Raw genomic sequence first — 12,471 nt, 5'->3', positions numbered from 1 at the left:
TTGTAGATTGGTTGGGAGAGGATGAACTAACTGTTCAGTAAAAGGCGTTAAGTCAATTGGTGATCCATTTAGAGGAAAAAAAAAATGAGTTTGGATCCCTATCTCACATCTTGCACAAAGAAATCAATTTTAAACAAAGACCTAATTGCAAAAGGCAAAACAATAAAACTCTTATAAAAAAAGTGGAAGAATATCTTTATGACTTAAAGGTAGGGTTTCCTCATCAAGATTCAAAAGATTTCCTCATCAAGATACAAAGAAGTGCAAACTATATATAAAGGAAACATTTAAGTTAAGAATGTCTGTTGATCAAAAGACACAAAAAAAGTGCAAAGAGAAGCTCAGACAGGGAGCAATACATAGAACCTACAAAGGATTTGTAACTTTCAAGAGTGTATAAAGAGAACTTAAAATATCAATAAGAAAAAGACATCTCAATAGAAAAATCATCAAAATATGTATTCCCCAAAAGAAGGAAAATTGGCCAATTATAGGCCAATTGAGGCCAAAATGAGGTCAACTTAAACAGTAAACAGAGCAATACCAATTTCAACCATGAGATATTTGTATGGTCTCAAATTGGCAAAAATAAGAATTCCGACAGTACCCTTGTTGGTATGAATCTGAAGCAGTGAGAATTAAAATCTGCTCTGTTGGAGTGTAAATTAGTTGTAACTACTTGGTAATACAATATATTATCTAGTGAAGTTGAGTATGTGTGTTCATGCGTTTGTATAACCCAGCAATTCCATTTCTAGCAGTGTACTCTAGAGAATCTTACACCCATGTGCCAGGAGACAAATATAATATTCATACTATCATTGTTCATAATGGTAAAACACTAGAAACAATCTAGATATTTATATACAGTAGAATGATTAATTGCATGCACATAATGTTGAGTTATAAAGCAGGAAAATACATCTAGCATTATTCTGTGTATTTACATTTTTAAAGCATAGGAATTTAAATAGTAAATTATATAGGATTACATATACTTTTGTAGAAAAACTATAAAGAAAAAACAAGGAAATGATAAAATTAAAATTCAGGATAGCAGTTACTCCTGGAAATGTGAGAGAAAAATCTGACTGAGGAGGCACATTGTATTAGTTAAGAGAGAAAAATATGACTGAGGAGGCACATTGTATTAGACTTAGGAGGCACATTATAGGTTTAGCTGCATTTGACAGAAATCCCAAATAGTGATGTAAGCAAGATGTAAGTTTATTTCTTTGTTTTGAAACAGATTGAAAATATTCTAGGCGTGACAACCATGCTCTACATGGTTATCTAGGAACCAGGCTCCTGCTGCCTTTTTGTTTAATCTTTTGAGCATTACCCTCACTCACAAGATTATGGTGGCTCACCATCACAGGTGGAAGTATGGAGGGCTAAGTGACCTTCTTAAGGTCAGTTTCTAAATGTTGCACACATGACTTCTCATGGTGTTCTGGCTAGAATTTAGTAATTTTTAGATGCAAGGAAGCTTGAGAAATGTGCCCAGCTGAAAATCAGGAGTTTTAGAACAGGGAGGAGAACACAGATATTGGGAGGAAAGTAGCAATCTCTGCTACAGGCTCATGGGGCCCGGATAGCAAGAGAAGTCATCAAAGTATTGGTATTGTTCTGTTTCTTAAAGTAGGATGGTGAGTATAGGTGCTTTTTAAACATTATTTTATACCTTCCTTATAAATTATATACTCTTTTGTATATATGAAATGTTTCATTATTAAAGTTACATGTAATGGATACTTTTCAGGCTTTACTTTGCTTGAATCTTATGCAGCATATGGTATTGTTGATCACACCCTCTAGACATTTGAATTTTTATTGGCAAGAATCTCCAGATTTTTCTCTTATTTCTCCATCCATTCCTTTTCAGCCTCCTGGGCTTCACTTTCTCTGAAGGGGAAAAAAGGCCTTTTCCTAGATGCCCCTCACTTGTCTCCATATTTATTTAGGATAGTTTCAAATTGGCTAATGGGTTTCCTGGATTTGGAAAAATTGCAAGAGAAAACTAATTATATGGTAAATATTCAGATTTTATCAACTTTTATTCATAATGTTCTAGCCATACATGAAAAAAGAGAGGTTAGCACATTTTCTTTGTAATTTTATATAATTGTTCCTTATATCTTTTTGAACTACATCACAAAAGAACAAATAATTCTAGAGTGAGTCAAAAGTACCAGTGCATCTTGTAAAGGTAAGAAACAGCAACTGTTCCCATAGATATATACATATAACATCATTAGAATAAATCTTGGAAATAACTCACATCTTTATAATCACGTACCACATGTTATATCTTCTTATAAAAATCATCAATTTACTTGACTACCCAGCATAATGACTGCATTTCCTAGCCTTCCTTGCAGCTGGGTATGACTAGCTGACATAAGTCTTGGCCAGTGGAATATAAAAAGAAGTCATTACATGATAAATTTTAGCATATATTAACAGGGACTATTTTTTTCCCAATGAAATAGTCTCAGGCACACATGTATTTGAAAAGTTCTATTCACCTAAATTTGTTAAAAGCAAATGAGATAAAATTCATTTGGTCAGCATTCAAGTTTCAACCATATGTTAAGGACTATGTCAGGTTCTGGGAATACAGGATTGAACAAATTATAGTCCAACCTTCAAGGAGCTCACAGTCCAGAGGAAATCTAGTTAAATGCTATGGCAGATGTGGCCATGCCCAAGGTGCTGTGGAAACACAGAAAATGCCAGTTAGCCAGGAAACTCAAACTCAAGAAAGTGATAAACTTAATGTAAGTTTATAAAATAATTTTTAAAAATAGCATCCAAAATTCTCAGTTATTATAAGTATTTTAAATATAATTTCCATTAAAAAAAATGAGTCCTAATGTTATTGTAGTAGGTGGAGTTAAGAATGACAGAAGGAACACAGGTGAACTCCATTAACTTTTAAAACATTTTCTCTGTTTTATAGATTTTTTACATTGGTTGTATACTAATCTTATAGCCAGAAAAAAATAATTTTAAAATCCAACATTTAAACAGAATATGTATTTTTTAAATGTAGCAACATAATTTTTTGATTTAGCAACATGGTTTTCATGAGATTTCTGGATTGAAATCTTTATCTTAAACTCAAAATCATGTAACATATTGCATATTTTATTTTATTATTATTTTTTTTTTTTGCGGTACGCGGGCCTCTCACTGTTGTGGCCTCTCCCGTTGCGGAGCACAGGCTCCGGACGCGCAGGCTTAGCGGCCATGGTTCACGGGCCTAGCCGCTCCGCAGCATGTGGGATCTTCCCGGACCGGGGCACGAACCCGTGTCCCCTGCATCGGCAGGCGGACTCTCAACCACTGCGCCACCAGGGAAGCCCCATATTGCATATTTTATACATATCTTTTTTAATATTTTCAATTCAATTTTACTTAATGTAAATATGTAATACATATGTCTTCATAGTACTTCACTGTTATTGCAGTGTAGATATTGTCTCACATTATAATTTAAGGCAGACTCTAGTTTCACTCATTGGTTATAACAGATTAGAAGGAGGAAAACAGTACAGTTGACCCTGGAACAAGGTGAGGGTTAGGGGCGTCAACCCCTACTCAGTAAAAAATCTATGTATAACTTAACAGTCAGTTGGCCTTCCTCCCTATCTGTGGTTCAGCATCCGAGGATTCGGCCAACCACATATCATGTAATACTATGATCTGGGTACCTATTTAGTGAAAGAAACCTGCTTATAAGTGGACCTGCACAGTTCAAGCCTCTGTTTAAGGGTCAACTGTATGCACAGTTCTTAATCATAACATAGTACCTGCTCACTGTCATATTTTTCACTAATCTGGAGTGTAACCATTTTCTTGTGACCTAAAGTTGTTCAAACTCATTTCTCTTTTTTATGATTTCTTAAGATGGGAGAAAGACCCGTTTTCACAGACTTTACTCTTCATTTTGAAGAACTGAAAAGGGACTAGTCAAACCTCATCACACTCATGGCCTTCTATATCTTTGCTTCTATCACTTAGTCTAGGTCATTGTAAAGCACTCTCCCCAAGGTGATTTAGTCATCCAGGACTTATTGCTGGTGTCATTCAGATATTGTACTATAACTGTTATATTCTCTCTGATTTGCTTTTCAACAAAAATGAAGTCTTTATTTTTTTTTCCTTGCAGACTTTGCCTTCAAAAGAAACAAGGTTTTTAAATACTACACAAATGCCTTGCCTGCAATCATCTTCAATTTGGAGCAGCTGTGAACACAATTCAACGTCTCAAATATTAACAGAACATGTATCAGAGTTAGATTCTTCTTTCCATTCCGTTCTATCATTGCCATCAGGTAAGATTCCTTTTAAAAAATTTCTAAGTAACTGACTTTTTTATGGTGAAATCTAATCCTGTAAATACAAGGAATCTGATAAACTTTTATCAGTTGTCACTGGGTATTAGAGCTAAACAGTTTTCATAGAGAAATTAATCTAGTCACATACTGAATTAATGTTCTATCTTTAGGTTGATTTTTTTGTGTGTGTGTGGTACACGAGCCTCTCACTGTTGTGGTCTCTCCCATCGCGGAGCACAGGCTCCGGACGCGCAGGCTCAGCGGCCATGGCTCACGGGCCTAGCTGCTCCGCGGCATGTGGGATCTTCCCGGACCGGGGCACGAACCCATGTCCCCTGCATCGGCAGGCAGACTCTCAACCACTGCACCACCAGGGAAGCCCTAGGTTGATTTTTTAATTCCTTGGAAACCGTTTTGACTTACTTTGGGAAATTCTTAGCTTTTGCTCTCCTTTTGATGTTAAATTTTTAGCATTTTATTGAAAACATGGCTGTGCTGTTGAAATGTTTCTCAGTAAGTCAGAGTTCTTTTTCTAATGTGTTGTTTTGCATGGAGTTTTCCCTGCCATGTAGTATTCCTCCATCTGTAATCAGCATTGAGTTTCTCTGAGAGAAGAAAATTGTCCATCTTTAGACATAGTCAACTTCTGAACCTCAAAAATACCTGTAATATGCAACCGAGCAGATGAGGCATTGCATCCCTGTATCCCTAAGATGGCTTTAAGTTTCTTTCCAGTTCTGTCTTCTGTTCGAATGTTTCCAATCTTACCTACATTGGAACTGAAGTAAATATTTAGGGTAAAAAAGCAAACATTCTTCACACTGGTTATCTCAGGTTCCTCTCTTTATGGGAAGATATCTCAAATGGGCTTTTGTTTCCTTTTCAGCTTTTGGTTCTAATCATCCAGGGACTGCTCCTCTTTGTAAAGCACTATTTCTTGTACCTATTCCTGCCCTGAATCTTAGTTTGGTTTTTACCAGTATTACAGTGGTTTCTTAGCTACAAACCATACTTTGAAGTAAGTTCCTGGTAGGAACTATTTTACTCCATCCTTTAGGAAACCTTAATAATAGAAAGAAAAAATAATGTATATAAAAATAATACAGCTAACATTTGGTCTTAGCATACACTGGGTCCTATAAGCACATTACATTTTCTTGTTTGATGCTTGCAGCAACCCCATGAGGTTAGATATTATTGTCCTCTTTATCTTACGTATAAGAACATTGAGGCTTAGAGATGTTAAATTACAAATCCGTAGTACACAGCTAGTAAATGATGGAGACAGGATTTGATCTGAGGTGGTCATTCTCCAGAGCCACACTCCTAACCGTACTCTTCACTGCCTTTCTGTTTTCTTATTAGTAAATTTGTTTCTCTGATAACAAAAATCTAAGAGCTGGCATAAATAATCTTTCATCCTACTATGTCACATCTAATAAGTTAAGATTAGCTTCCTTACCTACTACTTAGGGTTATCCATTTCTTCTTGTGTTCATTTAATAAAAATCTGAATACCTGCTGTATACTAGGTACTAAGTAGGTGGTAGGAGTATAAATACAAATAAATCCCTCAAGGTACTTGCATTCTAGTTTGACAACTGAAATATAAACTAATAAGTGTAATAGAGTGTTATGAAATTTTAATAAAAAGCCCACAGGTCACAGTGTGGGTTCTAAGGAAGGTATATGGGTAGACCAAGCACCTTCCCTAGTTATGTCATGTTTTCCCACAACTCAAGAACAGTGGTAGAATAGGCGATACTCCATATAAAAGTTAAGTGATATTTCTTTGGAAAAACTTATGTTTTGATAATTGGAAATATCAGAATCCTGAAATGTTTAAGTAGCATATTTAATTTGTATTCTTATTTTCATTTTGTCATATAGTTTTCTTATGGTCATAGTATAGTGATAGCATTGAAATCCATCTTACATCTGACCCTTGGGAGAGTCTCCAAGTGATATTTATGAACCCATTTTTTTGTGTAGAAAAATTTTTCCACACTTGAGTATGGATCTGCCATTAAAATACACCTTTTGATGGAGAGATACTTGTTTAAAATTGAGACCCTTCCTGGGTCTATCCTGATTTATGCATTCATAATTAGTTTTCTTAAAAATGAATACCTTCTTTCTGTAGCAAAACTTTGAATAAATCAGCTGCTTTATAAAATATTTCTTTATGTTTCTTAGGAAAAAGTATAGGTGTCTGTTGAATGCTTTTTAAAATGATTGTTTTTGCATTCTTGACTGAAGAAAATACCCTTTAGTTAATAAATGTGAAGCACATCTATTTTATTTATTTAGCTCCTCTTTTGGTTGTGAATATGGAATATAAACATAGTGAATTGAACGACTCTCCTAAGTCTCTGTTTAAAAGAAGAGAACTAGTTTGTCAATATGTTTTGATCTTTGTAAAAGTAGATTTCATTTTGTGATTCATAATACCAGTAAACTAAGGGAGTGTGAAACAGCATTTTCATAAAAGGTTGCATCTGAATTATAGTGGTTTTCCCTCAAGTAATTAAAATCGTGTAATTATGTCTTTTGGAAACTTTATTTCAAATGCAGAGTTTGTAGGGGTGGGGTGGAATGGATTTAGATTCAGGCAGGTTTGGCTCTATATTTTATTAAAGACCTTTGGGGAGCATTTGTTTCATCTGCAAATAGTATTTATATTTGTTCATCTTAGTTTATGAAATTGTTCATTGTTAGTGTTGTTTATTTTACATATAATCAGTAATTTCCAAAATACTGCTAACAACACGCTTGGAAAGTATAGTTTGCCACTTCTAATAGTTATGACTTTTCAAGCTTTGGCTTATTTTTCTAAGTCTTAATATTGGAGTCTGTAAAGAGTGATTTCACTGAAAACACTTTTTTTGCTTTATTTTTCTAGATGTGCCTCTTCATTTTCACTTTGAAACATTGTTAAAAAAGACTGAAATAAAAGGAGATCTTTCTGAAAATAAATTTATAGGAGACTGTATCATATCTCCATCACCTGGTATGTCATTTACAAATCTTGGTACTTTATATACCTTTTACATCTTTCATATACTTATTACTTTTGCTAAGGAAGTAAAATTTAACAAAGGAATGAATGTAAATCCTTAATTTTTAATATTCACTTTTCACAAATCACACACACACAAATAGAAAATACACAGGAGTAATCCTAACAGGATACTTTTTGAATGAGAATTATGAAATATTATTGATAAATATAAAAGGAAATTTAAATAAACATGGGGATACAGCACTGCTGGATGATAAGAATAATTAGGATATCAGTTCTGACTTTTGGTTTATGTTTAATGCAACGTTCAATATAACTTGAAGTTCTAAAAGAATTTGGTTAACATAAAATAGTTGTAAAGCCCATTGGGAAGAATTAATGGGAAAATGTAAAAGGAATTGCTGGAAAAAATATTGAATCTAGCCCAACCACATATGGAAACATGACAAAAATCTATAATCATTAGCATAGATTCTACTTTGCTTACATTTAGGAAAGTAGATCCATGAAACAGACTACATAGCTTCTTCTTTATTATATAAAGGAAGAACTAAATCAATAAGAAAGTGGAGAATGAACAGTAATGTTAGTCTTTTGGGGGGAAAGTTTGTTTATACACTCATTTCATATCATGTATCAGAATAAATTCTACTTGGTTCCAAGAATTTTAAATAAAACACTAAAATTACAAAATAAAACTTGAAAAATTATAATGAAACTCTGAATGGGGGGTGGAGACATTGTCTATGCTGGGAATAAATCATAAAAAGAAAGAAAATACATCAGTGTATTTTCACTATCTACAAAGCTAAAATCTCAACATCAAAACGTCACACAAGATAAATTATTTCCAGATGAAATCATCATCTCCCTCAAAAACTCAAGAATCAACTGAATGCCTGTTAGAATTAGAGTTCTGAAAGGTAGCAGATTTTTAAATAAACTTATAAAATTAAGTAGCCTTTACAAATACCAGTAATAACCTACAAGAATTTGTAAAAGAATAAATTATCCTAGACATACTGACAATGAAAATATAAAATATCTAGGATTAAACCTAACAAGGAATTACATGAAGAAAACTTCAAAAGTTTACAGAGGAACATGAGTATATGCTTATATGGAGAGAAATACCCTGTTCCTGTCAGAATATGGTAGCTAAAGATGTCATTTTTTGCAAATTAACTTATAATGTAATTCTTTTTTCTAAATTTTATTTATTTATTTTTATACGGCAGGTTCTTATTAGTTATCTATTTTATACATATTAGTGTATAAATGTCAATTCCAATCTCCCAATCATCACACCACACCACCCCCCAACTTTCCCCCCTTGGTGTCCATACGTTTGTTCTCTACATCTGTGTCTGTATTTCTGCCTTGCAACCTGGTTCATCTGTACCATTTTTCTAGATTCCACATATATGCGTTAATATACGATATTTGTTTTTCTCTTTCTGACTTACTTCACTCCGTATGACAGTCTCTAGGTCCATCCACGTCTCTACAAATGACCCAATTTCGTTCCTTTTTATGGCTGAGTAATATTTCATTGTATATATGTACCACATCTCCTTTATCCATTCATCTGTCGATGGGCATTTAGGTTGCTTCCATGACCTGGCTATTGTAAATAGTGCTGCAATGAACATTGGGGTGCCTGTCTTTCTGAATTATGGTTTTCTCAGGGTGTATGCCTAGTACTTAAAATGTAATTTCTTTTAACATCTTTATTGGAGTATTATTGCTTTACATTATTGTATTAGTTGCTGCTGTTTAACAAAGTGAATCAGCTATACGTATACATATATCCCCATATCTCCTCCCTCTTGCATCTCCCTCCCAACCTCCCTATCCCACCCCTCCAGGTGGTCACAATGCACTGAGCTGATCTCCCTGTGCTATGTGGCTGCTTCCCACTAGCTATATGTTTTACATTTGGTAGTGTATATATATATCAGTGCCACTCTCTCACTTCGTCTCAGCTTACCCTTCCCCCTCCCCATGTCCTCAAGTCCATTCGCTACGTCTGCATCTTTATACCTTCCTGCCCCTAGGTTCTTCAGAACCCCTTTTTTTTTTTAGATTCCATATATATGTGTTAGCATATGGTATTTGTTTTTCTCTTTCTGACTTACTTCTCTGTATGACAGTCTCTAGGTCCATCCACCTCACTACAAATAACTCAATTTCGTTTCTTTTTATGGCTGAGTAATATTCCATTGTGTATATGTGCCATGTCTTCTTTATCCATTCATCCATTGATGGACACTTAGGTTGCTTCCATGTCCTGGCTATTGTAAATAGTGCTGCAATGAACATTGTGGTACATGTCTCTTTTTGAATTATGGTTTTCTCAGAGTATATGCCCAGTAATGGGATTGCTGGGTCATATGGTAGTTCTTTTTTTTAGTTTTTTAAGGAACCTCCATACTGTTCTCCATAGTGGCTGTATCAATTTACATTCCCACCAACAGTGCAAGAGGGTTCCCTTTTCTCCACATCCTCTCCAGCATTTATTGTTTGTAGATTTTTTGATGATGGCCATTCTGACCCGTGTGAGGTGATACCTCACTGAGGTGATACCTCATTGTAGTTTTGATTTGCATTTCTTTAATGATTAGTGATGTTGAGCATCCTTTCATGTGTTTGTTGGCAATCTGTATATCATCTTTGGAGAACTTATAATGTAATTCTAATCAGAATCCCAGAATCATTCTTCTTTTGGAACAAAGTTATTCTAAAGTTTATCTCAGAATGAAAATGTTGAATAGTCAATAAAACTTTTAAAAGATCAATAAGGAGGTGTCAGATATCAAAATATAAAGGTATAATCATTAAAACATTGTGATGCCCATGGAAGCCAAGGGAACTAAATTTAAAAAGCCTAGAGACAAACCCAAGGATTCATTATACGATAAGAGTGATATTTCCTATTAATGTGGAAAAGATAGCCTAGCCAATAAATAACAATAAACAATTCTTATGAAGCATTCCTTATATGCCAGTACAGTACTAGTTGAAAGGCGTTGTATGTGTAAATTGTTTTAATCTGTACAACCCTGTAAGGTAGGTATTATGATTATTTTCTCCTTGACTAGCTTTTCCCAAATCACAGTTGAGTAGTAGTAGAGGCAGGATTCAAATCCAAACAGTCTCTCTCAGAGTTAATGCTTTAAACAACTAAGTTTGTCCTGTAGTCAGTGGCATTAAGTAGTGACTTTTTGGAAAAATAAAATGAGATCTGTATCTCATAAAGCACATTAAAACAAATTTAAGATGGATGAACATAAATACATTCCAGATAAAGAGGTAAATGTTAAAAATGGTATCTTAAAAGAATTAGGAGAAAAACTAGGTGTAGTAAATGATAATAATGAAAATGTTAACAATCGCTAACATGTACTTGAGCACTTATGTGCCAGTCACTGTGCTAAATGTTTCTCCTTTTTCCAATTACATTAATATTAGACATTTTAATTATCAGTTCTGGCAAGACTGTAGTAAAAACAGGACCCTAAAATATTTCAGGTGCAATTAATTGATACAGGCCTTTTGGGAAGTACTGTGAAATGCATTACAAGGCCTTTAAACTACGTATTTTTTTATAAGCTCATTGAGGAAAAAAAAAAAAACTTGTGTACTTGTTCACAATAAATGTTTGCTAAACTGTTAACTCTGTACTCTGATCCAACAGATCCATTTCCAAGAACCTAGTCTAATCCTAAATATGAAACCACCTTTATTCACAAATATATTTATCTTAACATTATTTGTGGTAATGAAAAATTAAAGATAACTTGAAGAGAACAGTAGGAACGTGGTTAACTGTCTATCACAGTGGAATATACAGCCTTTTAAAGGATCATAAAAGTTCATCTAAGGATGGAAACATTTATCAAAGAATGTTAAGTGATATTAAAGGACAAATGTTTTACTTCTATGGATGGTACAATTATAACCATGTAAAAATGTTTATACTTGTATCAGCCAAATGCAATATACAGGCCTCTTGGGGATCCTGATTTGAACAACTCAGCTGTACACACACACACACACACACACACACACACAATTTTTGAGACAGAGAAATTTGAATATGGACTGGCTGTTGCATATTAATTATTGTGTTAGATGTAATAATGCATGTGGTTACATACACATTTTATCTGTTAGTTTATTAGAGATTCAAGCTGACACATAATGTAGATAAGATATGATGTCTGGGATGTGCTTTAAAATACTACAGCAAAAAAAAAGCTTGTGGGAAAGAGAGAGAACAAGATTGGTCACGAGCATTCGTGATGCTGAATGATAGGTACAGGGGAGTTCATTATTCCATTTTCCATTTGTGTTTCTTGAAATTTTTCCACAGTCAAAAGTTAGAGAAAGAAAAAAAAGCACTAAGGCAAGAAAAAATTGCCTATGCTTGGAAAAAACACTAAAGAAATACAGGAAAATATAGGTTATGTTTACTTTTCATGATTTAATTCTACTTGGAAGTTATCCTGAGACTAAAAATTTTTTACTTAAAAAATGTGTTCATGAAGATGATTATTTTAAGAATGTCCATAATACAAATAATATCATGATGATAACAAGTAGCTCCAACAGCTAGGGAATAGCTGTTAAATGATACTGTCTCTAATCAGGAATATTAGGTGATCATCTGAAAACATAACGATGATGAGTGAGTTACCAGATTTAAAAAGTTATACATATATCCAAATAAAATCATTACATTTGAAATATTAATATGAAATATATGTATATGACAGAAAGGGAATATGCAAAAACAAAGGTAATTATATTTCTTCTAATGTTGCTGTATTATTTATCTGACTTTAAAAAATGGGGCAGTGTACAGGAGTTCCCTGGTGGGCTAGTGGTTATGATTCCAGTCTTTCACTGCCGTGGCCAGGGTTCAATCCCTGGTCAGGGAACTGAGATCCCACAAGCTGTGCAACCAAAAAAAAAAAAAAAAAAAAAAAAAAGGGCAGTGTAAATGTTAGGCTCAAAATTATTAGTGATGTATCAATAATGTAATGACATGTTAGTAATGGGAAATTAAAAGCTAGGAAATGGAAGACATTTGAATTGAATGCT

General features: G+C 33.9%; 1 protein-coding gene across 1 annotated transcript in view; it reads left to right on the top strand.

Moving 5' to 3' along the window:
* KANSL1L (KAT8 regulatory NSL complex subunit 1 like) overlaps nucleotides 1-12,471 on the top strand; it is a 140,167-nt gene that overhangs the window by 112,213 nt on the left and 15,483 nt on the right. Inside the window, exons 6-7 of the mRNA XM_065880172.1 lie at nucleotides 4,175-4,340; nucleotides 7,246-7,353. Of these exons, the coding sequence (XP_065736244.1) occupies nucleotides 4,175-4,340; nucleotides 7,246-7,353 (274 nt within the window). The remainder of the gene's footprint in view (nucleotides 1-4,174; nucleotides 4,341-7,245; nucleotides 7,354-12,471) is intronic.

Source organism: Phocoena phocoena, chromosome 7, assembly GCF_963924675.1.
Source record: "Phocoena phocoena chromosome 7, mPhoPho1.1, whole genome shotgun sequence".
In the NCBI taxonomy this organism is placed as follows: Eukaryota; Metazoa; Chordata; class Mammalia; order Artiodactyla; family Phocoenidae; genus Phocoena; species Phocoena phocoena.
This window is presented reverse-complemented; position numbering and strand designations above follow the sequence as displayed.